General features: G+C 40.0%; 1 protein-coding gene across 2 annotated transcripts; it reads right to left on the reverse strand.

Annotated features, from left to right (window-relative positions):
• Positions 1-535: 535 nt before the first annotated feature.
• Positions 536-23,240, reverse strand: hlfa (HLF transcription factor, PAR bZIP family member a). 2 transcript variants are annotated; one of them, XM_034088762.2, is made up of 4 exons: positions 22,868-23,240; positions 21,464-21,817; positions 15,870-16,072; positions 536-763 (listed from the first exon to the last, which is right to left on the reverse strand). In XM_034088762.2, exons 1-4 carry the CDS (start codon positions 22,980-22,982, stop codon positions 722-724), a joined length of 714 nt encoding a protein of 237 aa, XP_033944653.1. In that variant the 5' UTR covers positions 22,983-23,240; the 3' UTR covers positions 536-721. The 2 variants fall into 2 exon arrangements, with proteins under 2 accessions (XP_033944653.1, XP_033944652.1); XM_034088761.2 differs by lacking the exon at positions 536-763 and adding an exon at positions 6,206-9,891 and having other exon boundaries at positions 22,868-23,238.
• Between the last annotated feature and the right edge of the window lie 2,989 nt (positions 23,241-26,229).

A 26,229-nucleotide genomic window follows, 5' to 3' on the forward strand; every position in this document is an offset into this window, starting at 1 on the left:
CGAGGAGGGGAGTCGAGGAGGGGAAATTTAAGAATTGAGAAGCCTCTATGTGCTACCAACCAAGCGTCCTCGACATTGAGAAACACCCCGGATCTCAATTCACGGAGCTGAGTACGCAGCCTACGCGGTCCACGGAGGACCCAGCCCACGTAGACCTGCATTTAAGACAGTTTAATGACCTAGAGATATCCTATTATTCCACTGCTTATGTACACATGTTGTAAATAATGGTTCAAATCTCAGTAAATGAAATAAACAATGTGTTTAACAATTACTATTTTAATTTAATTGTGTATTTTCATCTTATCACAAAGTAGAAGTAAGAATATATCCATCCTCTCTCTGCAGCTTCATGTCTTCTATTATTATAACTTTCATCATTGAGACAGAGGAAATCAATCATGTTATTTAACAGCAGTAAAACAAATATCAGCAAAAGTGTGTTTATGGAGTTGTTTATTTGTATTATATGTGCAACAACAAGTATATAGAAGCAGCTGTTTGGGGAATCAGACAGACTCAAGCTATAATCGTTAAATATCTATGAAAAGAAAGGACACATACAAAATCGAATTCTGAAACTAAGACACACGTCTAGGACGGCAGTAAGCAGAGGTCTGGGTGGAGGATGTTCCTGATCGCCGTTTTGCTTTCCCCAGCACCTCGGGGTGTCCAGGTGGATGGCAGCTCTGTCCTGATGATCCGCTGGGCACTTTTCAGATTAGGGGTCCTTCTCCAGCAGATCCATTTCTCCAAAATTGTCCTAATTACAATGAAAAGGTGAATTAATCATATTAAACACAGGGTTGCAAAAGTATTATTGCAAAATGTAACTCTAAGCATACCTTGGTTGCTGATTGGCTAATGGTTACAAGCCAACATTCGTTATGACATCATAAAGTGGCCAAAATCTGATCAGCTCATTTTCAGACAGGTTTTTTTACAATTGATCAGGACGAAAAGTGAGCAAATCTTTTTTCCTGAAACTTTCAGAATCGTGTTTATGTATAAAAGACATGAAAAAGTGGATTTTACATAATAGGTGACCTTTAAAGCTTTAGCAGTCACCTGGAGTTAGCCATTGTTAGCAATACGGTTGATAACTGCTTTATTTTGTATTTTGTTAATACAAACATTGAGGATGAGCAGAACCATATGCATTTTCGCTTCTCCTGCCGGTTAGTGGACAACGCCTTCTTCTGGATAGGGCATTGCGTTCCAAGAATGCAGGGTTGTTGGTTGTTCCTAGAATCTTTAAAAGTACAATGGGAGCCAGAGCCTTTTCTTATCAAGCTCCACATTTGTGGAATCAGCTTCCAGTTTGTGTTCGGGCGGCAGACACCCTATCCGTTTTTAAGAGTGCGCTTAAGACCTTCCTTTTTGATAAAGCTTATAGTTAGGGCTGATTAGATTCAGCCCCTAGTTTTGCTGATATAGGCTTAGTTTGTCGGGGGACATCTTACTTCTTCCTTCTCTCTGTCTATACCCGTGTACACTCATGTTCCGATTAACCCAGCTTCCCCAAATGTCTTTCTTTTTGGTGTCTATATACGCTGGGATCCGGAGTCATGGATGATCCTGCGGTCCTGTGTCCTGGATCGCGAGCGCTGGATCTTGAGTCGTGGCTGTGGTCCTGGATCATAGGTCCTGGATGGATATCCTCGTGGATTCATCTTCCTATTATACACACATGCATTTCCAAACATTTGGACTACCTATGTTGCAAATGTATTATCTTTTCAATTTACACACGGCATCTATTGCACGTCTGTCCGTCCTGGGAGAGGGATCCCTCCTCTGTTGCTCTCCCTGAGGTTTCTCCCATTTTTCCCTTTAAACTGGGTTTTCTTTGGAAGTTTTTCCTTGTACGATGTGAGGGTCTAAGGACAGAGGGTGTCGTATTGTCATACTGATATTCTGTACACACTGTGAAGACCACTGAGACAAATGTAACATTTGTGATATTGGGCTATCTAAATAAACATTGATTGATTGATTGATTGATGGATAGTAGTGCCGCTGCTTTCAGAGAGAAACCAGACGGTTGTTCTTCGGTCAAAAGGAAGACGTTTATAAAGTTTATAAAGTTCACGTCAACTTTCTGAGACTTTAGAGTCAGAGAGGACAAGTTTAACTGGACGATAAATCAAGAAACATTAAGGAGTTTATTTTATATATGATGTGGCTACCTCCCCTGCTATTCTACCTGGTCGGCTACCTGGTGCTGGGGATCTCCGGGACCGGTGTCGCTCCCGACGCTGAACACCCACAAGACACACCTGCGCTTGATGTGTGGCCTACCCCAGGCACCATGGCTTCCCCGGATTTAGGAAGAGTTGTTGCCATGATGACAACCCCGCTGCTCGCGGAGGACCTTCTCTCATGGACGTCTCATCTACCCGGGGTTCTGCCGCGAGGACTACGCTGTCTATGGGCCCAGGGAAATGGGAGACTTTCCCCCTATGCAGCGCGCACTTGCGACGGCAAGCCGACCAGCCCAGCGAGGAGGACCTGGCTTCTAATTCTCCTACTCCTGATGTCGGGTAACGTGAAACCGAATCCAGGCCCAGAACTGTCTCAGCTGCAAACACCAGAGGAGTTTAGAACGAAAGACGGATTACGTCTTTTTCACCTTAATGTTCGCAGCATGATTAATAAAATGGACTCCATCAGAATATGGGCCGATTCGACTGACTCTGATATCATTGTCCTTTCTGAGACGTGGCTCAAAAAGTCGATTACAAATGATATGATAAATATAAAAGATTACAATGTCTTTAGAACAGACCGTGTGGGAAAAGGGGGCGGGGTTGCGATTTATGTTAAAAACCATTTAGACTGCACCTGCATCGAATCCCTAACAAAACCAAAATGCTTTGAACTCTCTGTAATTAAACTATTGCTCCCAAGTGGTTCAGACATTATAGTGATCGGATGCTACCGCCCGCCCGCTGCCTCAAGCGAAGCCACGAATATACTCTCCAATCTTCTCCATAACTGGACTAAATCCGAGATGGTTTTACTCGGAGACCTAAACTGGGACTGGCAAACGGATTTACAAAACTCTTTCAAGGACACTTGTGACTCTCTCTGTTTGGTGCAACTAGTTAACTCGCCAACTCGGTTAAACCAAAAAGATTTAGAGAAGTCCACTTTGATTGATGTTATTCTTACAAACGCACCTCAGCGTTTCTCCGCAGTAGGCACGTTTTGTAATGATATAAGCGACCACTGCGCAATTGCTTGTGTGAGAACCTGTAAGATCCCTAAAGGAAAGCCACGTTTCATTCACAAGAGGCGATTCAAACATTTCGATGAGCAGGCGTTTCTACATGATGTTTTTAATAGTGATTTACACATTGTTTCACTTATGACCGATGTTGAGTTAGCATGGAATTATTTTAAATCCACCTTCTTGGCTATATGTGACAAGCATGCTCCTTTTAGGACATCTAGGATAAGCGGTAAAGACAACCCCTGGTTTAATGATTCTATATCCTCTCTCATTCGACAGAGAGACACTGCCTGGGCTAAAGCAAAGAAATCGAATATTCCATTAGATTGGAATCTGTATAGGACATTAAGAAACAAATGCACTAAGCTGATTAAAAACTCTAAATGTGCCTACTATCTTAATGCAATACATGACAATTTGAATAACCCTGCAAAGTTTTGGAAACTTGTTAAATCCTCCTCAGGTTCTATCACTCCAAACAGCCTTCCTGATCTCTTAAGGGTAAATCAGAGTGAAATCAAGGGCAAAATGGATATTGCAGACAGCTTTAATAATCATTTTATTTCTGCTGGCTCAATCTTTGATTCTAGCAACTCAGGGATGATCGCTGCAGAAGGAGAGCCAGGTCCTCCGCCACTTGACCCTGATCAACTGTTCACCTTTGCCCCCATCTTGACCTCTCAGGTTCACAAAGCTTTAATGAGCCTAGATGTAAAGAAATCTTCAGGCCCAGACAAGATAGAGCCGTTCTTCTTCAAAGTTGCTGCAGGTCTGATTGCAGAACCCATAACCTCTATTCTGAATCTCAGTCTTTATGCTGGTGAATTACCTAGCTCATGGAAGTCGGCCATGGTTCTCCCCTTGTTAAAGGGCGGAGACCCCTCTGACCTAAATAATTATCGCCCTATTTCCAGACTGTCTGTAATGGCCAAAGTCTTTGAATCTCTTGTAAACGAACAACTGAAAAAGTTTCTAACTGACCATAATATTCTTAGCGAGTCTCAGTCCGGCTTCAGATCAGGCCATAGTACTACTTCAGCGGCTATGCTAGTCTCAAATGACATCATTGAAGCACTAGACAAGAAAAAACACTGTGCAGCATTGTTTGTTGATCTGTCTAAAGCTTTTGATTCTGTGGATCATGCATTGCTACTGCAGAGGCTTGGCTGCATAGGTCTTGGCAAAATGGCTTTGAGCTGGTTTAAAAACTATCTATCTGAAAGAACTCAGTGTGTCTCAGTAGAAGATTATACCTCAGCTGCTCTTACTATAAACAAAGGTGTTCCACAAGGCTCTATTTTGGCCCCTGTCTTATTCTCCATCTTTATAAATGAACTAGGAAATGGGATAAACCCAGCACGGTTTCATTTATACGCCGATGATACAGTTGTTTATACAGTGGCTTCCTCTTTAACTCAGGCTATAGAGCTTCTACAGGATGCTTTTAATACACTGCAACACTCCTTGCTAAGGCTAAGACTGGTCCTTAATGCAAAAAAGACCAAGTACATGACCTTCTCTCGCTCTCGAGCTAATACAGCTGTCCCTCCGATTCTTACACTGGAAGGGACATGCCTTGACAAAGTAGCATCCTACAAATATCTGGGCATATGGATTGATGAAAAGATGGCCTTTGATGTTCATATTGGGAACCTACTGAGAAAACTTAGACCTAAACTGGGCTTTTTCTTTCGTTTAAGGAAATGTTTCCCGTCTGAAGCCAGGAAGAGAATTGTGCAGAGTTCCTTTCTGTCTGTATTAGACTATGGCGATGTGATCTATATGCATGCTTCTTCCTCCCTGCTTAAAAAGCTGGACTCTGCGTACCATACTGCTATACGTTTTGTAACGGGTGCAGGCTCTCGCACCCACCACTGCACTTTGTATCAGTCCTTAGGATGGTCCTCTCTGTACCAAAGAAGACAATCACACATGTTGATTTTTATCCTTAAGTCATTGCTAGGTAAGCTGCCCTTATATATCTCCAGACTTCTGTCATTTTATACTTGCTTTTTTAATACTAGACGAGCAGCAAATGGGATGCTTTTAAATGTTCCTTTGATGCAGTCAGAGCTTGGTAAAGCTGCATTCTCCCACTATGCTCCCTTTTTATGGAATACGCTGCAAGTAAAACTTTGTCTAGAGGCACTTCCTACTGTAAATGCTTTTAAAGGTATGCTACGATTAGCCCTTCATGAAACATGTAACTGTTTTACCTGATGCTATTGCTGATGTGATTATGCTTCTTGCCACTGCACAAATGGCCTTCTGTATTTATATTTGAATTGTATGTTTTTTTTGTTTAATGCCTTTGTTTTATGTTGAAACTTGTTGTGTGCCGTGTTGGTCAGGACTCCCTGGAAGAAGAGATCTTGTATCTCAATGGGACATTCCTGGATAAATAAAGGATAAATAAAAAATATAAAATAAAAAGTTGATTTAATGTGACAAATAATACAGAAGAGCTAAACATTTTATATTAAAGTGTTCTCTTAATGTTCATATGCAGAGACTCCATTTTGAATGATGATCACGGATGATCTCGGGTATAGCGAGGTATCTCTGAGTTTCCAAGTAGAAAGTCCGACTAGGAACTTAGATATTCACACTTCCCAATACAACTGGAACACACCATAATTACACTAAAGATCAAAACCTAATCAAATGCACAAAGAATGTACAAATGTGTAAACTGTCTTTATTCAGATTATCTAAATTATAACTAGACTAGAGCCACTTTTGAATACTTAAAATATACATTTCAATAGTCAATGCTACAGACCAGTCTGGCCAAGCTCCTTTGATAATTATACTTATTTTATAACTGTATACTGTATATTTAACATTTAACAAGGCAAGTCATGAAGCAGAAATTATTCAAATGATTGTGGCAAGGTTGCAGATGTAATTAAGAATTGGTCATTTTGAGAAACACATGTATGAATGAACGGAGAAATTATACACAGCGGATAAGAATAGGGATTTTATTAGACACTACAAATTACAGAGAGGCTGAACAGCACAAATAAAAGTTATGCATCCATTCCATGACAATCAAGACCAAAACACCTTTAGTCTGTGTTTTTATACACTCTGAAACAGTCTGTTGGTGTTGCCATGAATACAATGGTTACAAGTCTGTTGCAATGTCCAAAATAAGAAATGAACAGAGTTGTCAGTGTATAGAATATATATAGAATTTATTTTTGATGCACTAAGAAGCCCTTCAGTGCAGATGTGAACCTATCCGATTGGTGATGAGAACTTTACATTGCTGAGAGACTGGGAAACAGTCAGTGTATTCAAGGCACTGGAATAGACTATAGAATTATGGTTAACGTTTCCGGGTGAGGTAGTGAAATCACTCGACAGTGAGGTACTTTTGGGATACACATGGATTAATTATTGGCTTTTTCCTATATATATATATATATATATTATTTCATAAAAAGATGCCCCACAGATTCAGGAGGCATTGTTCCAGTCTTCGCTCTTTCTCTCTACGAACCCTGTTCACACTCGCCTGTGCAGATAAGGAAGGGAATCCCCCTCTAAAGCGCAAAAATACTAAGACGATAGTTTGTGGTTAGAAAAATAACCATTTTATGTCACACACACCTTTGGATTGGATCAATAAAGTTAAATCGAGTCTGGACTGAGATTCAATCTGTTTTCATTGGGCCGATATTGACTCTTGTTTTTCAAAGATTTTGTTTTAAAATACAGTTTTCACCCTGAATTAGATCAATTATTGATGCTTTAAAATGTAAAGATATCTCAACAAAAATACGGAAGCCTAGAGCTGCAACAACAAAAAACTAAATAAATAAATGTGCCATTTGTGTGCTTAATGTGTATAAACATATATGTAAAACAAATAATCTTATGTTTGAAACTGAATAGCTGCTAAAAATTCAATAACAAACCAAATCAATAAAAAAAACGGAATTTATTATTATTTATCTACAAATCAATATGAAACAGAACTGTAAACAGATTTACTTTTTCTTTATGGATATTTTACAAATCACCCTTTTAAACTTTATTCTTTTTTTACTGTCATATAGTATTTCATACCTGTTTTTCATTTATTCTCTCTTTTATAACTATAATGATCATATAAACGTGTGCCTCGGAAATAATTGTTTACATTAATGGTGACCAAAACATTTGAGACCCACTGAGATAACTTATACTAAAGTTAACTATCTAAACACTCAGAGAAATTAGCAGAAACACTTAAATTGAAGATTAAATAACAAAAGTTTTTTTCATTTGAAATGTCCTGTCTTAAGCTATTTTTAAAAAGTGTGTGCTAAACTAAGCTAATCTGCTGCAAACTGAATTCATATTCAATGCAAACAAATACATTTTGGTAGTAATTATTTTATCTTTTAGCGAAAAATAAAATAATATCATAATTTGGATGATTTTGTCCTACTGTAATATTGGTAGCAATGGACTTCCATACTTTCCATCAGAAATGTCAATATCAGCCGTGAAAAACACAAATCCACCCCAGTCTTGGACTGATTGGCGAAAAGCAGCTCTACACTACAACACAACAGACCTTGAGGGAAACTCTACTGTAAGCCTTCATTTAAGAAAAATAAGGAAAGCTTCCCAGTATCCATTACTCAGGTTCAGAGACAGGCTACAACTGCATCGGCAAATCCCACACAAAGCAGAGATATACACCAGCCTCCCTTCCTTCATTGTAACTTCAACCCGTCAAATGAAATCACAAAGAAATTACTCACAAGCTGCACGGTTAAAAAAACAAAAACAAGAAAAGCCTTAAGAATATTCAGCATTGTAAAGACGAAAAGTCCTTAAGTGTCGGGGGAATGTCACAACACCAAACATAATGAACAAACGCGTCTGATTTGTGTCGATTTTTTAAAAGTGCCTTGCCGTACATTCTCTCTTCTGGACTGCATCTGCTTCCTCAGAGTTTAATGGGATTATGACATAAGAGCCTAAAAGGAGTGTTGTCATAATATTTGTAGTGATGATGATAAGAATAATGCCCAGGAGGTTAGGGTGCTGCTGAATATCCACAAATCTCACATATTAAGCTAATATAGAATATTAAAATACCACGTTTTTTTTAGCTATATATTTGTATTCTATAACAATATTCTGGATCTGTTGTGCCTTTAAAATACATAGTTCAGTAATGTATAGGAAAAATACTGTACAAAAAGAACAACTTATAGAATAGGTTCATATAAACATATTATCTCTTGTAACCAATATATCGTCTCTGTTGTGAATCTTTTGGTCTGCAGTAAACAAATCGATCGGGTTAACCACGGTATTGGACAACACCATCCAACTTGTTTTAGTCAACATCTTTTACATTCATATAGCCATCCTTAAAGAGGGCAAACATAGAGCTACAATGAGAGACATCTGTATTGATTTCTAAAAAATAAAATAAAACTCATTAAATCATGCTAAGTTAGGCAGTTCTTTTTTTTACAACTTTGCCAAAACAAATAAAAAGCTTATCGTTTGGTGAAAGAAAAATCATGCTGTAATCTGAAAACAAGGAGGAGCTAAACGACAATGTCAATAGTAGTATTAATACTAACAATTATATAAACAGAATGCAAATATATATATAACCGAAAACAATCTTCCACCTGAGAGAAAATGATGCTGATAAATATGAAGTGGAGGAATTTATTTTGAGATAACCGGAATCAGATTGTGAGACACGTATTAGTGCACGGGGGGTGAGGAGCATGTTAGGTAGTCATGGCAGTTTTCTTCTGGAGGAATTATTGCTCAGTGTCAGGAATAAGAAGAAAAGAAAATCTACGCCACGAATACACAGGGAATCTTTTTGGGAAGTGCTTTCTGAACGTTAATAATATCGAGCTGTTAGAGAAGCTGCGAGGGACAACTGAACAACGACATGATCAGCACGAAAACAGTAAAGGATGATGGGAAGAAAATATAATAAAAAACTCAAGATTTTGTGGGGTCTGAGCTGGCTCTCGGACACATCACATGTTATACCACAGCAAAAGAAGCACAAGGGAGAGAGAACAGTTTTCAGTCTCTACCTCACGTACAAAATTGGTATGAAAGTGAACGACAAACAGCATGGCATCGACTCTCAAATAGGTAGCAGGGGGACTCAGCTGGTGGGTTGGCTCATAGCTCAGTCCATACAACAGGAAGTATGTGTGTGTCAATATATGGTTCTATATATTAAGTGGAACAATGTGTACGGAAACTAAAAGAAGGATCAAAGCTTATGATAGAAGTCAGTTATAATACCAGAATCATACAGGTGTGTGATGGGAAATGGGGGAGGTTTGTGGGAGGAGGAAGGGGGGGGGGCAGTGCCACCAAAAGAGACACATTATCCTTTAAACTCGAGGGAAGGCGGGTCGGGGAGATGAGTGGGATTTATTTTTTTGGGGGCCTCACAGGGGCCCGTGTCGGGCCTCGTATTTCGCCACAATGTTCTTGCAGCGGCCCAGCTCCTTCCTGACCTCGGCCACCTCGCAGCGCAGGGCACCGTTCTCCTTCTCCAGGAAGTTGGCCCGGATGGCGATCTGGTTCTCCTTCAGCCGCCGCGCGTCCCGGGACCTCTTGGCGGCCACGTTGTTCTTTCTGCGCCGCATCCAGTACCTGTCGTCCTGAGAGAGCGGAGAGGAGGTGTCAACACTGAACAGAGGGGTTTATTCACAGACTGTATATATCATTAATTATAATATGAATCAAACTATCATAACAAATTGAGGCTGGACAACTCTAACACCGACATACTCTAAAAGCAAATATTAAAGAGGTTCTAGTGCTCTTTGGGGTTTTCTCTTTCCTGTAGTGTGTTCAATAGGTTTATGTGCATCCAGAGGGAGTTTATCTCCCACACACTCCCCCCCCCTGCCTGAAACACCTCCATTGGAATCCTTTGTTTACTTTGGTAACATAGTGACATCACTACATAACACTTGCACTTCTTTTAAATAGTGCTCCAACACATTGTGCGTAAATGCTAAGGGGAGGGACATTTCTAAGCGGTTGACCAATCACAACAGAGCTGGCCAGCTAACCAATCAGAGCAGACTGGACTCTGGTTTCAGACAGAGGGTGAAAAGAGGTGCTGCAGCACGAATAATCAAAACTGAAGCTTTAAAGTTCCTGAGAACATTTATTTAGGGCAGGGGTTTTCAAAGTGTGGGAAGGTGAGCCTCCCCTCAGAGAACATAAGAACAGCCGTACCCCACCTCCCAATTATTATTGCTATTATTATTATTATTGTTGTTGTTGTTTCTATAATGCAGGGGTATTCAATTGCATTACAAATAGGTCCAGTAAGAGAAAATGTCATTAAATGCTCTGTTTTCGCTGTCTGCCTTTCTCTTTTTTGAGCACGCCATTTGAAATGACTCTACTGATTCTCTCTTCTCGTCTCCGTGTGTGTGTTTGAATCTACCGTGCTGAGTCCCAGTCCTCTCCACTGCAACCTGCCTGTGAGACAGAGTCCAACCACACACTCCGTCTGTCCAACACATGTCCTGCAATACCAGTGGCGAACCGTGGCCATCACAACTGGACCTTCTGTAGACACACCCACCCCCCGCCGCCGCCCCTCCCCCCCCCTCCGCGGCGTTATAATGTCCGTCTTTTCACTGAATTGTCGTCTTGAAAAGGGTACTCACAACAATTCCGCAACAACTTCATCTTCACCTGTTGCACTTGTCATTTCAACGTTAAAAACAATAAAACGGCATGAATTGCTTCGTCGCATTCATCTAGATCCTCTGTCTCGAGCCAGTTAACTAGCGGACCTTCTAGAGAACCCTGGAACCGAGGGAAACTCTGAAAGAACACGCCCATTGGCTACAAATCAATATATGATTGGTTGATCAAACTGTCAGTCCAAACGTACGCTCTCATTCAGTGCAACGGCCAGGGCATTCTATCAAGGATGTAGAATACCTTGTTGAAGGATATTCTACCCAGAGACCCAGAACAAGATCTGATTGGTTGCTTTCTTTTCTACTGAAATGCGTAGTGCATGGTCCGAGAAGGACAAACAAATCAACGTAACACTGTAATATTACAGATCAACAACACGGATACGATTCTCATTTATTCATTTTATATACATTTTATTACATTTTATTTATATAATTAAATCGATTTTTTGTGTTCCTGGGTATTCAGTAGGGATGTAACGATACCAAAAACTCACGGGACGATAATATCGCGATAACAAGTCCACGGTACGGTATTTATCGCGATATTGAATAATAAAGGAAAAAAATAATAATTCAATTTTTTTTTTTCCAATACATTTTTTTTACGCGGAATTTTTTTCTTTATTAAATAATAAATCTGATTTGTACAGAATTTTAGTAGGATAGCAGTATTTTAAAGTGTCAAAAACAAAGTGACAGTAACAGACTAGAACAAGAAAAACAGTGTTTTTGTACCTACTGTACTAGTACTACCAAACAGAGTAGGCATTTTCTTTGTGCCACTGCATCTCACAAATAAACAAGGACATTTAATAATCAGACCCTGCAATAAAATAAATCAAGTTTCACTTTAGTTTTTCAAGTAACTCAACTCAAACTCACTAGTCACTCACTCCGCATCATCAGACAGGTTTTTAGGAATATGAGAATGCCCACATTTCCAGGTATTTATAAGCTGGGATGTTTGGGCATTTACAATATCCCCTGCTCTGGAAAAAACTCTCTCGCTTGGTACTGATGTTGCCGGGACAGCAGTGGTCGCGTTAACCGAATATTTTATTTAACAATGACGGAAAAATCTGAAAGCAGTCTGTCATTTTGACAGATTAGAACAAACTCGGAACAGCGCCAACGTTTCCCCGCAGCGAGGCTCTGGTGTTATGCCGTGGTATGCATGCCCTCCAAAAGGAAATGATATAGTTACCAAACCGTACAGATCAATACATGTCTGGGAGGTTTTGCTTTACGCTGTGCGCGCTCCCGCGAGGTGCATGCATCCCCGGTTGACAGTTCATGAGCGTGCTCTCTCGTGAACTGTTCAGACCCGACGGGTAATAAGGGATTATGACGGATATTTTACGATCCTGTCTGTCAAAATGACGGACAGCGAAAAAGTCTAACGCCACCTCAGTGGGACGGAGAGATATGCTTTGGCCATGGGTGACAGCAGTGGGTCAAACTGTACATTGTCTCTCCACCACTTCAACAACAATACAGTTTTTGCCAAGAAGGTGAGGCTTATTGACAGGGCGAGATATACATATACTGTTGGTACTTGTCAATGTCTCTAGGTGTGTAAATGTAGTCCTGTAAATACAATGTCCTTTTGTGTTCTGTTGTTTTATGTTCATGTTGTAACCTACTTGCTGCCATGTTGGACAGGTCTCTCTTGAAAAATAGATCGATGATCTCAATGGGACCACCTGGTTAAATAAAGGTTTAAAACAAAAAAAAGTGTTTACATATATATTTTTTTTAAATCGCGGTAGATTTTGTCAGTCTCACGACGGTATTGGGACGTTTATTTACCGCGATACCAAAGATATTCGGTATATCGTTACATCCCTAGTATTCTCTGAATACCTTGAAGGCCCTGACGGTTCGCCACTGTGCAATACACATGCTGCAGCTGCTCACTGTTTGTAAAAGTAAATAAATAGTATTTTCATTTCAGCGATCAGCTGATACGGAGCATAGAGAGAGAGAGCTGTGGTCTGCGGTGCTCGGCCTCCGCCTCCTGTCCCCACAACTCTTATTATTCCCGGGACCGGACAATTGTTATTTGTTCTTACTCGGAACCGAGTTTTGCTTCCCAACCCTGCCACTGTGCTACACGTCCCGCCCGCCCCGTCTAACAGTACAGAAAGCGGCGAGATGCATTTCCTTAGGAATCGACACGCAGAACCCAAACTAACATTTATGGGCGAAAAACGTCACTTGTCCGTCGGACACGTCAATGGAAAGATGTAATTTGTCCGATATTATAAATAACACGTCCCAGACGATCAGGCGTGTGCTTTTTTGTGTTGCCGCTCGCATAAAGTTAGCTGAAATTAACCAGCTAGATTTCACTGTTTCTCGTTTTATTTATTTTCTCATGCTGCGCCTCCCCTGAAGCTCTCTGGCTCCAAGGGAGGTGCGCCTCGCACTTTGAAAACCGCTGATTTAGGGCAATTGAAAAAAATAAATTATTTTTAGTAAAGGTTTTCTCATTATCCATTTCAAAAATCTGAGAGAAGCTGAGAAAAAGGCTGAAACATCAGCACATTAAATCTCTTTCTGTCATATAAAGAACATTAAAAACAGAACTCCTGCTTTAAGATTAGATTATTGATTATGTTGTGATCACATACTTATTGATTTAAATCAGAGATATTTCCATTTTTAGTCTAAATGTTGGCATATTTGGCTGGATTTAATATGAAGTATCAAATAAAGTATTCTTTCAATAAAAACACACAAAAACTTGGTACTGGTACCTTACATCAGTGGTTCCCAAACTTGTTGTGCCCAAGGCACACCAAAGGACAAGTAAAAATCTCAAGGCACACCTATTGTGCAAAATAGCCCTTATAACACGTGTTATCACTCATATCATGTAAAATATCTGTAAATGTGCATAATTATTTACTAATGCCAAATAAAATGTGACAAAGACAACTATATTACTCATGAAATATTTATTAACGAAATATTTCAGAAATTTATTTGAAACGTTATCAAATTAGGCTTCATCAAAGCAGCAACACACTCATTTAAACCAGACAGGTCACAACATTAAAAATGAGACAAAGGACATTCTGTCAATGCAAGGAAGCTGCATTGTCCATGGTCCTGAACTACAAATTATAAATGTAACATTTCAGCAGAGATGGGGTCGTTACTAAAAAAAAGTAATATATTACATATTACTTTAAAAAAAGTAATATATTACACTACTTCGTTACTCTCTACATTACTTAACTCGTTACTTTACTCGCAGGGCCGGCCCGCCCCTCCCTGCAGGCAGATCACGCAGACTGCTAAAGTTTCAAATGTTCTCTTTAGTTCAGTTTCCATTGTCGCATAAGACGACTGATCCAGATCCTGAATGTTTTCCTATCTGACCATGGCTGTCCTCTGTCTCCTGCTATCTGTATATTTTGCGCAGTCTATCTCTGATCAATCTGTTGCGTCGGCGTGTTCTCCTGCATGTTGGCCATGTGTTGCACTGGAGCCAGACACAGCAAAGACTTCAGCCGAGCACGTACGAACTGCGCATGCGTGAGTGGCAATAACTCTCCTTACCAGCAGGCGGCGGTAGTGTGTATTCGTCATTCAAAACAGGCAACAACCGGAAGACAGAGAAGAAGAACAGACTGTGATATAAACAAACAACAAATAGCGTGTGCGGTAGCTCCACCTTAGCATGTGTTATTTGCAGGTGCTTGTTGAGGTTTGACGTGGTGTCACAGCAGTGGATAACAGCTTCTGGCCTGAACACAGTTTGCACCTCACCGTCACATTCCTGTCTATTCTTCGGACGAACTCAAAATAATGGGCACACCTCCACCCCTCGAGAGTTATCGCTGACTCAGCCATGTTTATGCAGCACTGCACGTGGAGTCGCGCAGATTACGTACATATAAACCTACAAAGTACTGATATAGTAAATAAAAAAAATATAATTTTTGTGTCGTTGTATATTGCAATAATAAGGTATGGGTGTCACAAAATCCCACGGCACACCCGGACTTGCCTCACGGCACACCAGTGTGCCGCGGCACACCGTTTGGGAACCACTGCCTTACATATTGAATATCAAGCACCATATTTGTATTCATACTGATCAATGTTAAATGTTCTAAATAAACTGCATATTTATTAGGTTTTGATTAGGTTTGTATTTTACTTTTACGTATTTTTATTTGACATTTTACAATAACTTCTGATGTTCATATAAATATATGTTTTTAATTTGATCTTTTTAATGCAAATTCTTACTTGTGTTAATGCAAATATTTAAAAATAAAATGGAGATCAAGAAACTTAAATTCCACGATAATATTCTGATAGTTTACAATAAATAAGCAATTTAAGAAATGAAAGAATATTGGAGGAATATGACAGCAGCTTACTACAATCAAGTTTTTCATAGAAAGCCTTTTTCAAACCATCATGTTGCTCAGCCTTGTATCATTTAGTTTGCAGCTTGTCTTCCACCCCTAGGGGTTATTCTGAGCTGCTTACGTAACAGCAGGGCAAACATCTGACCTCACGTCACCTAGGGCTGCTCAATTATGGCAAAAATCATAATCTCGATTATTTGGGTGAATAATTGTAATTACGATTATTAAATGCGATTATTCATTCACTTTGAAAACATCCATTTATTTGCGAAACAAATTTGAACAGTATGTTTTTAACAGTTGATTACCCTGAACTTTAAGTATAATTCAACTGAAAAACCAAAAAAATAAAAATAATTTAAAATAAATAAATAACCGTTTTATTTCGATTACGTTGTTTTCGTAATCGTTTTATTTCAATTACGTTGTTTTCGTAATCGTTGCAAGCCATACTCGTAATCACGATTAAAATACGATTAATTGAGCAGCCCTAACCCCCCCCCCGACAGAGCAGCAGCTCACCTTCAGGTCTTCTGGGATGAACACCTTGCGGGCTTTTTTGATCATGGGCTGCGGCTTCAGCTCCTCAGCGGAGAATTTGCGTTTCCTGGGGTCGAACATCTCCTGTCCGGGCACGCTGGAAAGAGCCAGGTCCTGGGGGTCCGGCTCGTAGGAGATGGGCACCTGGATGGACTCTGGGTCGATGGGGCTGGAGGTGTCCCGGGCTGAGAGACAAATACCACACATTATCATAGTGCACAGATTCATCCCATTTTGTGGAGGAAAACTCCAAGCACCTCTCATTCTGACTGTAATTGCAACATTTAAAGGGCAAAGTGCAACTTCACAGGGGGGCTCACAGGGGGGCTCACAGGGGGGCTCACAGGGGGGGCTCACTGCTACCTTTCCTTGTTTTTTTAACTATGATTTTAGGCTGCAACTGAAGACTAATTGCTTGATTTTAGTCTATCAAAAGTGAGGAACTACTCTAAAAGTGCAAAGTAATGTTTTAAAGTGTAATTTTTCAGTCCAAAACCCACTTTAATATAATTTAAAACAAATAAAGGCATGGTATTTTCATATTTGAGAGGCTCGAAAATAGCCTTTTCTGACATTGGAAGTTAACGAGGAACTGAAGAAAAATATGTTTTGCTTTTTCAAATTGAAATGTCCTAAAGAAAATGTGAGGAGGAGGTTCTGTATTTACCAAACCATGACTCTTTTCACATCAACATCTACAAATTGCCAATTTGTATTTTCTTGATAATCTGACAAATGTATTAAAATGCATCTGAAACATTTGGGGAAATTGTGCATGTTTTCAAAAGCCCAAAGATGTTAAATATGTTATTCATATTCATTTGCAGTGTATCAACCTACCCAATTGTTTTCCTAATAATGGTAACACATGTGGAAAAGCTCATTCTCTTTTTCCAGTTTTTGTAAAACTAATTATTCAGAAAATACTGTGTTTCTTTAAAAAATGATAAACAGTATTACAAATGTTTATAGAAGACGAAGAACTTTAAATGAATTTCTTAGCACAACCTTGTTTTGTAAACATTCAACATTCGACAACTGTTGGTACATTTCTAGAAAAAACCCAACAGAAAACCTGTCCAGAGGAGTATATTCTCCATCTGGGCAGCAGGTGGAGCTCTAACACCAGCTTTGAAATTCACAGGTGGGGAAATAATGTGTAAGATAATAGTTTTATCTTAAAGGGTGCAGCTATCAGCAGCTCAGCTGGTCTCAGAGCAGCTGTCATCTTCTGAAGGGGATCTGCATGCCTCCACGTCCGTCTTCCTCCTGTGCCAAGCTTCTCTAATTGTTCCTTTTGGGCTGGGCCAATGAGCTGAACTGGATGAGCCGCAGATCCAGATCAATTTCTCTGTGATCCATTACATTAAGGCTCATTTGTTTTCGTCGCACGGACCAAACCTGCGTTCCCCCTGCTCGATAGTAGAAGCTCGATGAGCATGACAACCATCAGGGATATGACTGCAGCAGCAGCTACATTCATTAGCTGCTGTTATGTTGCTGCAGTTAGTACATCATGACCTACATTTCTGTGTGAGCTCGCCATGACAGCCAGTCAATGCGGCTGACCTTCAGTCAGAGTGTGTGTACGTGGTCAGAATGCTTTGGACATGTGAGGAGGGGCCCACAGAGGAGAATATATGAGAATCATCATATATCAGAGGAAGTGATTGGCTCCGTCACGGACACATACATGCCACAACAAACGTGTGAAAGACTATGCAGGACTGTTGAAACGGATCATTATCAGCTTGTTGAACTGAGCTGTAATGCCGAGAAAATGTGGAAAAATCCCCCGATGAAAACATAACAATCGGATATTTGCTTTGAGGAGGTGTTTATGTTGCAGCTCATTTAACACAAGGTATGCTGGGTAAAGATGGAGATTTTCTATTTGATGCATTCATTTAACCTTTATTATTATTATATCATGTAACCCTTAACAACGACATCCCAATTAAAACAATAAGAATTATAAGACAGATAAATAATTTAAAGTTATGTTAAACCATGAGAGTTAAAGGTTGGGAGGTTTAAAATGACATCTGAAATGTCCAAAATATATATTGATATTAAAAGAGGTTGTGCGTTTATCAAACTATTTTTTTGTGAACATGTGTTTCCGGAAATTGTTGAAAATGATTCTTTATAAATTGATGAAATGTATCTGAAAAAATGTAAAAATGTGCATCCAGTTTCCCAGATCCCAAATGTACTGTTGTCTTTAAAACATTTAATTTCTGTAAATCAACTTATCCATGTATTTCCCATAATGGCAACACATGTGGCCATTTGGAAATATGAAAAAATGTGTCTTACTTGTTGTAAATTATCAAAGAAATTAAACCCCTTTGCATTTAAATGCATTTTAAGATTATAAGTAATGTTCAAGAAGACATTCTTGCGTCCTCTTTACTTCTAGCTATGGTCGTGCTTCCAAAACAACTAAAGAAACTGCTCAGGGTTCAGAGGGTTTAAACCTATTGATCCTTTTGCCTTCAGAAGATCTGACCAGCAGCCATCAATCACCTGACTTGGTGGAGGTAACCCATCCTTAAAGGTAAGACCCACAGCTCCCAGACTGAAAGCTCCTTACCCACTAAAACCAGCCGCTGTGAGACAATCTGTCCGGCCTGCAAATAGCCAGCAGTGTCGCCTTAGTCACCTTTCCCGCTCATTTTGATCGCCTTATTAGCGGAGTTAAAACACGGGGTAAAAGTACATGCCCGCTCGTTAACCTGGAGTGCCCTTCCACACATTCCAGTGGAGAGGAAGTCGATGATTCACAATAAAATAGTCCCCCTCCTTGCACAGGAAATCTAAAATTAGGCCAGGAAAGGTAGCTGTGAGCCGTGTGAAAGCTGAACTCATGCATACCTTACTGAACTGGTTTCATTTTGACGTGGCAGTATTTATGTGTTTACACACAACGCCGGCTGCAGGTTGCCATCACGCTACATGATGGTATCAGAGTGTTATCACGGTGCTGTGTGGTGATAGTACTACAGCCAGTGATAAGCTGTGTTGCAGGTTGGAATGCAGCACTCTGACCTGGGTGGGACCTACAGCAGCCACACACTGAGAGAGTGCTTTGCCCTTTACCCCCTAATTGGCTTTAAACTAGTTTTAGCATTTTCGGAAGATCAACCTGGTTTTACGTGACCACACAGTGATGTTCTACAATATTTCTATCCTGAAAAAAATAAAGACCAGAAATAAGATTGTTTTCTTTCTACTAACACCTAGTGTGTGTGTCCACGGATACCTATTCTTCCATAGAGCTTGATTGTGATCCAAAAAGCTATTCAAAACAGCTCCTGCATTCCTGACACTGTATTACTTTGACTCAATCCCAATCACTGTCCTGCAGCTTTAAAAACACATGTCAGACAGATTGTGTTTCAATCCACAGCTGAAAATAGTCCAAAACAGATGCCGTTTCCTCCAGTTTGAGTAACTTTTGATAAAAATACAGTGTTTTAGGAATTAGGAAGTCTTTAAAAAAAATGTTTTTTGTCTTCAACAGATAGTATTATATGTATTGAGAGACAGACTGACTCATTTTTGGTTTTGGACCTTTTTTTAAATATTTAACAACATAAATAATGACATGCACTTGATCATCATTATCATAATTCCTCCAGGTCACTTAGGCAGGACATGTAGGTCACCGCATGACAAGTCATTACTTTGAAAGAAACTAGGCCAGAGGAAACTGGCTCTGACACTGAGAAAGAAAAACATGTGTACTCAGTATTGAGTGATTGTACTCATTATTCCCCCACGATGATAAATACAAGTACTCTACATCTAGTTCCTAAAATGTGCCGATATGTTTCGCTGAGCCAACTTTCCTTGACTAACACGCAGGAATGCACCACAACACACCCTCTGACCCCCCCTTCATCCGAATTCCCCTTTGGCCCCTGCCAACAGCGCGCAGGGCTCACATGTTCTGAACCTGGCCCCGGCACAGACCCTTAAAGTCTGCCGGCTGCTCAGACTGAGAAAAACAGCGAAACGCCCACTCGCTTGTGCGTTGGTTGTGATAACAATGTTATCATCCGCCTGCTGCGCTGCTTGCAAGCACAGCGGGATGGAGGTTTGTTGTGGGGGGGGCTGGTTAAACGAGACGAGGCTTGGCGAGCTGGAACAGTATTCGGGCACACGTGACCAAATCACAGCAGACTCCATGTGATCTCTACTGGGAACAGCCTGTGCCTTGGCTCCGAGTCCGGGCCAGAGACGAGCCCGAGAGAGGGAGGGAGGGAGAGGAGGACCGGACGGGAAGTGGAGAGTGTTAAAGGCAAGGGGAGAGGGGAGAGCGAGAGGAAGGAAGGTTTGTGCCGTGACAAGCTTCTGTGACAAGCCTGCATGTGTCTGTCACATGGCCCAGCGCTCCGCAGGAGACCCCAGACATGTTCATGTGGGAGGTAAATGTGGAGATGCAGACCAAAACAGAACACACACATCCAGAATGCACAAAGATAGAGTGTACCGTACAGGTCGCCTTCATTTATCACTCATCTTAGACTTGAGAGGCTAAGGCTAAATTATACTTTGTGCATCCGTGTGTTATTGAGCGGGTGCTGAGGTCCGTATGACTCATCATCCCCTGAGTTCGCCTATATCCCCAAATGTGTGACTGTCCAACTCTGAGCTCAGAAAGTGCTCACTCCGGTTTGCCAAGAAGAAGAAGATAAAAACCACAACCGATTGCTTGTTTTGAAGAGAGATTATGTGGGGAGTAACATTTGAATTAACAATTGTTCTCTTTATTTCTCAGGGCAGGCAGTTTGTCTAATGGTAGAGGATAAGTGTGTGTGGCAGGTGTGTGTGGCAGGTGTGTGTGGCAGGTGAGCAAACAGCATCACAAGCCTTTTACAGCATCCCCAGAGGCAGTGGAGGTGTGAACAAGTGTGTGAAACTTAAAGTAGGCCTGTCACAATGATTACGAATTGATTTATAGTACATTTTATGGACTTCGATAAGTAACCCTATTAACTAAGGTGCCATTTTGTGAGCTTAACTTATGGCACAATATGTGGAAACCACCTGGATAACGTTCGGCTGACCTTGATAATCCCTGTTGTGTTTACATGCCTGTTTGTTTGCTTATATAAGAATGTCACCAACATGTTATCATTATCAACATTTAACAGCAGGGTTTCCCTACTAATATTAGACTTCATCATTTTATTCAAAGTGATGGCTGTTTGTTTTCATTTCATATTTGGGATATCTTGATACATTCATTTTTTGTAAATCTGTTTTAGAATTCAAAATTCGTGGATTTTTGTAAATGTATTTGCAATATTATACTATTATTGTCCTTAAATAGTCTTCAAATGACAATAATATGATTCATTGTAATTATTTCTGGCATACGGAAGAGGATTATATGGACACGTGCAATTTTTGTGCATCTGCCGATCAGTGTTTGTTTTATCAAGTTCTCAGAATTCTGACTTCAATCTCAGAACAAAACCAACAAATGGTGGCCTTAATCGTCTTCTGTACCGGGAACCAAAGTAGTTATTGTGACAGGCCTCAGTTTCGGGTGCCGTGGTTCCTACCTGCTGAGCCGGGGCTGTGGAGGCAGGTCTGAGGAGCCATGGTGGTGTGAACCGAGGTGGTGGCGCAGCTGCTGAGGTCCACCACGCTGGGTGAAGGTGTGGCGGGGGGTGCAGGCGGAGATGCCCGAGCGCTCCGTGCTGCCTGCAGGGCCTGCTCGCCCTGGGCTGTGTTGGCGGGGATGCCGTTCTCCGACAGGAACTCCTCCAGGTCCATGTACTCCAGCTGGAAGTTGTCCCCATCGTACGGCAGCGTCTTGTCCCACAGGGTCGGGCCGAGGAAGGCCGACTGCGGGTGGTTGGCTGTGCTGCTCTCATCGTCCAGCTTCTTCTCTTTCCCCTGGTCCTTCCCGAATCCTGTGAATATTTGCACAAAGTCATTTCATTGTCACAGCACAGGAGGATCACGGGTCAGTGCATGGGTATACATAAAGAGTATGCTTCGGGGAAATCAACTTCATTATTATTAAGGCTTTTAAGTTGTTCTTAATAGTCTGTATAATATAATTGGTTTATAGATATAAAAAAACTGCAGTTAAAGATTGTGTTTAATTGCATTGCCAAATGTAGCCATGCTGTGTTGATGTGTGGAGCATAGATGAAAACAATTATAGACTCGACTAAAAATACCACATCATTGGTTAGTACACTGCAGGATTAGTTATGTTTTGTTATGTAATAACAGCTGAGTAGTAGTGTGAACAACATCACTGTGTGTTTAAGAGATTGAAATTAAAATGAAATTAAAATGTTTGCTTCATAAAAGGACATGGATAGTAGCCTTAACTGGTAAGTAAATATACAAATGTTTCTCAATCTCAAGCATTATGATTTTGTTTGCTCTATGCCACCCAACTTTTCTGACACTGGTCTAAACTATTTAATTGAAATCTATCCAAATAAACCAAATCCATGTGCATGATTAATTGGGGAAATGTGTTCCCTTAAAGATTAAAAATGACAATGTAGGCTAGTTACAAAAAACACATTTAACAATACAATCAGTTTGTTATGAAAACATACACAAAAGCTGCATAAAAGAAAAGACGCCCTCTGTGGACAGACTGCGATATCACTAATATAAATCCAATTGAAGGTTTAAAGGTTATGAACGCACCTGCGAGCTAAAAACAGCACTGTCAGTCACAACCGTCACAACACGATCAAATTAGTTTATAATAATTTAATTTAGATCCTAAGCAAAAGCCAAACTAGATTGTTAACTTGAGCTGAAGTCCGTGTCAATCATGATTTAAGTTGATCTGTGTCTTAACTGCGCTGTCAAAACCGTCAAAACCCATGGGTGTCAACAGACTAAAAACAACCAGCGGATAAACATGACAGAAGGGGAGACGAAAGGCGAGTTAGTATACGTGCAAGTTGGCTACTTTAAAAACAAAAACATACCTTCATCGTGATGAAAAGGCAGCTTTAGCGGGTTTTCCAGCAGGGATTTCAGCACGCCGTGAGTCGGCGGCAGGAAAGTTGCGTTTATAGGAAGAGGTCTGGCCATTTTCTCCATATGTCTTGTAGGGCAATTGGAGAACAAAATCTCGCAAAGTCAAAGCCGAATGTCCCCCCCTAAATAAGAGACACGACCCAACTAGCTTGCCGGTCCCTCGGAGATCCTCGCAGTCGCGGTGAAAATGACGCAGGGGCTCAGAGTGAAAACACGGGACTCCGCGCAGCAGCAGGAGATTGAGCGGATGGCTGCCTGTAGACGGAGCTGGCTGGCAAATAGCTGGAGGAGGAGGGCGGGCTCTGACCGAGCCTCTACACTTCATCCATGTGCGGAGCGGAGCGACGCTGCTGACGTCAAAGAACCAGAGGGCGGCAACGCTTACTGATGCTCCCTTCACAGACAGTGGGATATTTAATGTCTGAGGCAAATCAAATACATTAAAAAATATATATATTTCTTCGACTTTGTTGCTAATTTTTTTAAATAATATTTCTATTTTTGTTGTCTTTTTACATTTCTTTATCGTTAAAAAAAGTGTTTTTCCCCATATATTTCATTATTATTTTTGACGGATTTTGTTGTATAAGCTTGTTGCTTCTTGACCCCTCCACTAAAAATGGTTTGTGAGCAATCAAAATAAAATAAAAAGTGAAAAAATTGATACTAGAATGAATTTTTATTGTATTAATCATAATGTTCTCCTTTGTATACTCACAGTATAATGCACCACTTAATGCAATTATAATGTTGTTACTTAATGCTCCTTGTTTTAATACTCTGTTGCATTTATCATTTATCACATTATAATACAGATACACCTTTTTGGAAAATGTTCTTTCATTGCCTAAAATAAAAACATAATGCTGTTAAAAAATAGATACAAATAAAATGACTACAAATTAAAATCAAGACACCAAACCCTTGGATGGGGGAGTAGATGATAGTCACAAGGGTCCCACATTTGTTTTTTGTCCTGGGGCCAGGTACTAGGCCATGGTGCAGGCTACTGCTGAGGGTTCACTAAACTCAACAGTTCTTCCCCACACATGTAACACATGACATTAGTTGTTTACTTCAGAATACTTGTGTAAATATTATAAATCAAATCAGGGCCATAGTTTCCCTAATTTTGTGGATTTATGGCATATTTCGATTATCAAACTGACAGTTTATGTTCGCATTCCCTTCACATCAATCATACACACTGCCTGCTGTAAAATGCTGTATTTCAAGTTTCAATTGTTCTCATGTAATTGTTTGCAATTGCAGCACTGTAAGGCATTTAGAGCAGGTATATGCCAAGCATTTACAATCATGAGTGACAGGTCCATTACCATTATCAGACTGTCACTCTTCAGTTTTACGTCGTCTGGATTTCTTCTTTCTTTTAACCCCACCAAAATCTGCTTTCCTATACTATATATGGGGTATTTCTCATCCAACAAACAACGAAAAATGTTGCTATTCCAATTTACATGTACATATATTAAAAGGTTATTTATTCAGCTTTTAAGCATTTTCATGGCTCAAAACTGGTCTTGATATTAACTGGAAATGACAGGAGCAAAACTGGAGAAAAAAAAGCACATAAACAACACAATCAGTTATTTATTATATTTTGATAGGTGTAATTGCACATTTTTTAAATACTTGTCTAATTTACAATTCCTTTGGAGGCAAAACATGTTTAATATTAATTAATATTGGTATCCAAATTCTTATGAATAAAGCCACTTCATTTGAGCCAGTGACACAGACTTAGATTCCTGACTGGTACAGTATCTCTTCTCAGATGTTCCTTAATGAGCACAAACTGTCCAACTTAACCGAGATATCACACATGTCAAGATGTTTTTGTCACACTCATGACACAATAAGCTTCTCAGGGGTGCTACATTTAGGTGAACAAACAAAGGGGAAAAAGGAAGGCACAATCTACGGTAGCACCAGCAAAGAATGACGTGAATGTAAACTTGACCTGCTTTGAGCTAATGGGTGTTTTCAGACTGCAACTCTATCCGGCATGCACATTGGAACTATATGACTCAGCAACTATACTACGTTAGAAAGCATGAGTTTTCCTCTGCCCACTTTTTGCTTTTAATGTCTTGTCTCTGGATTGTTTACACAAACAATCCAGAGATGGGAAGAATGACAAGCTGAAGAGAAGTAATTACACAAAGAAAAATACGACAAAAGCCCTATGAAAGGATCTGATTGTGCTTCCCAGACTGAGACAAATGCCTTTATCTGAAACTGTCCTCATTCCTGTAAAAATGGCACGGCATAGCAAACTAAAGATCATATTTTTTACGACATCAAAGCAAGTCTGCATCACAGGAAGTTTTTCCTTTCAAATAACAAAGTTTTATGTGCAGAATCTTAAATTAATTTCACCAAATAATAATTATAAAACATTTTCTTTTGCACATTTCATACAATTAATGCAGCACGAAGGAATAGAAAACAACATAAGAACATGAACATAAAAAAAGGATAGAATGCCAAGTTAATAGATTAAAAAACCTTGATAACCATCAAAAACCAAGAGGAAATAATACATAACATAAGATGGAAAATAAAATCCACTGAATAAAATGAATAAGAAAAGCAGCAAAATTCAAATGTATCCAATACTGGCAGCATTCACAGACATGCATATACACTCCAGCAGCACCAACGGTTTCCATTTCCACTTTTCTGATCTTGAAGACATCAGTGGTGGGCTTTTTATTGTTTTAAACAACCCACTCTCTTCAGTCTGCGTACAATTACACGACTTTACACATTGGAAATGCGTGCAATAGATACGCAGAAGTCTGATTTTGCGTGCATATGATATGCTAACCATTCCCATTGAGATCTGATGCAGAGTTTTGCGTGCATATGATACGCCACGTTTTGTCCGTCGGGTCTTGGTAGACCGGAAGCTGTGCTGTTCATAAAAACATGTTCTTACCGGTTCTTACTCAATATCAAGCCACGATTATTTATTTATTTTAAATCGTATAATGTCGGACTTTTTTTTGCCGTCTGTGAGTAAAAGAAATGGGGCTCGGAGCCTCAGAATAATGAAATCTGTATTTTTTTAAATCTTTTTTTCGTTCTAATTTGTTATTCTTTTCTGAATAACACACTGTTATTTACTCAACAATAACACAATTATCCTTGTTTTTATTTATTCCTTTAATTCTATAATCTCTGGCTTTTTAGCCGTTTCTCAGGAACTGAATTTCAAAATAAAGTAATCGGAAACAGACGTAGGCCTATAAGGGACATTTCGAGCATCATCGCGATACACAACACA

The sequence above is a fragment of the Pseudochaenichthys georgianus genome, chromosome 8 (assembly GCF_902827115.2).
Source record: "Pseudochaenichthys georgianus chromosome 8, fPseGeo1.2, whole genome shotgun sequence".
In the NCBI taxonomy this organism is placed as follows: Eukaryota; Metazoa; Chordata; class Actinopteri; order Perciformes; family Channichthyidae; genus Pseudochaenichthys; species Pseudochaenichthys georgianus.

Coding starts and splice junctions, on each gene's coding strand:
- hlfa (XM_034088761.2), bottom strand. CDS start 22,982: ATGGAGAAAATGGCCAGACCTCTTCCTATAAACGCAACTTTCCTGCCG. Junction 21,818..22,867: donor GCCTTTTCATCACGATGAAG/GTATGTTTTTGT, acceptor AAATATTCACAG/GATTCGGGAAGGACCAGGGG. Junction 9,892..15,869: donor TCATCCCAGAAGACCTGAAG/GTGAGCTGCTGC, acceptor CCGCTCTCTCAG/GACGACAGGTACTGGATGCG.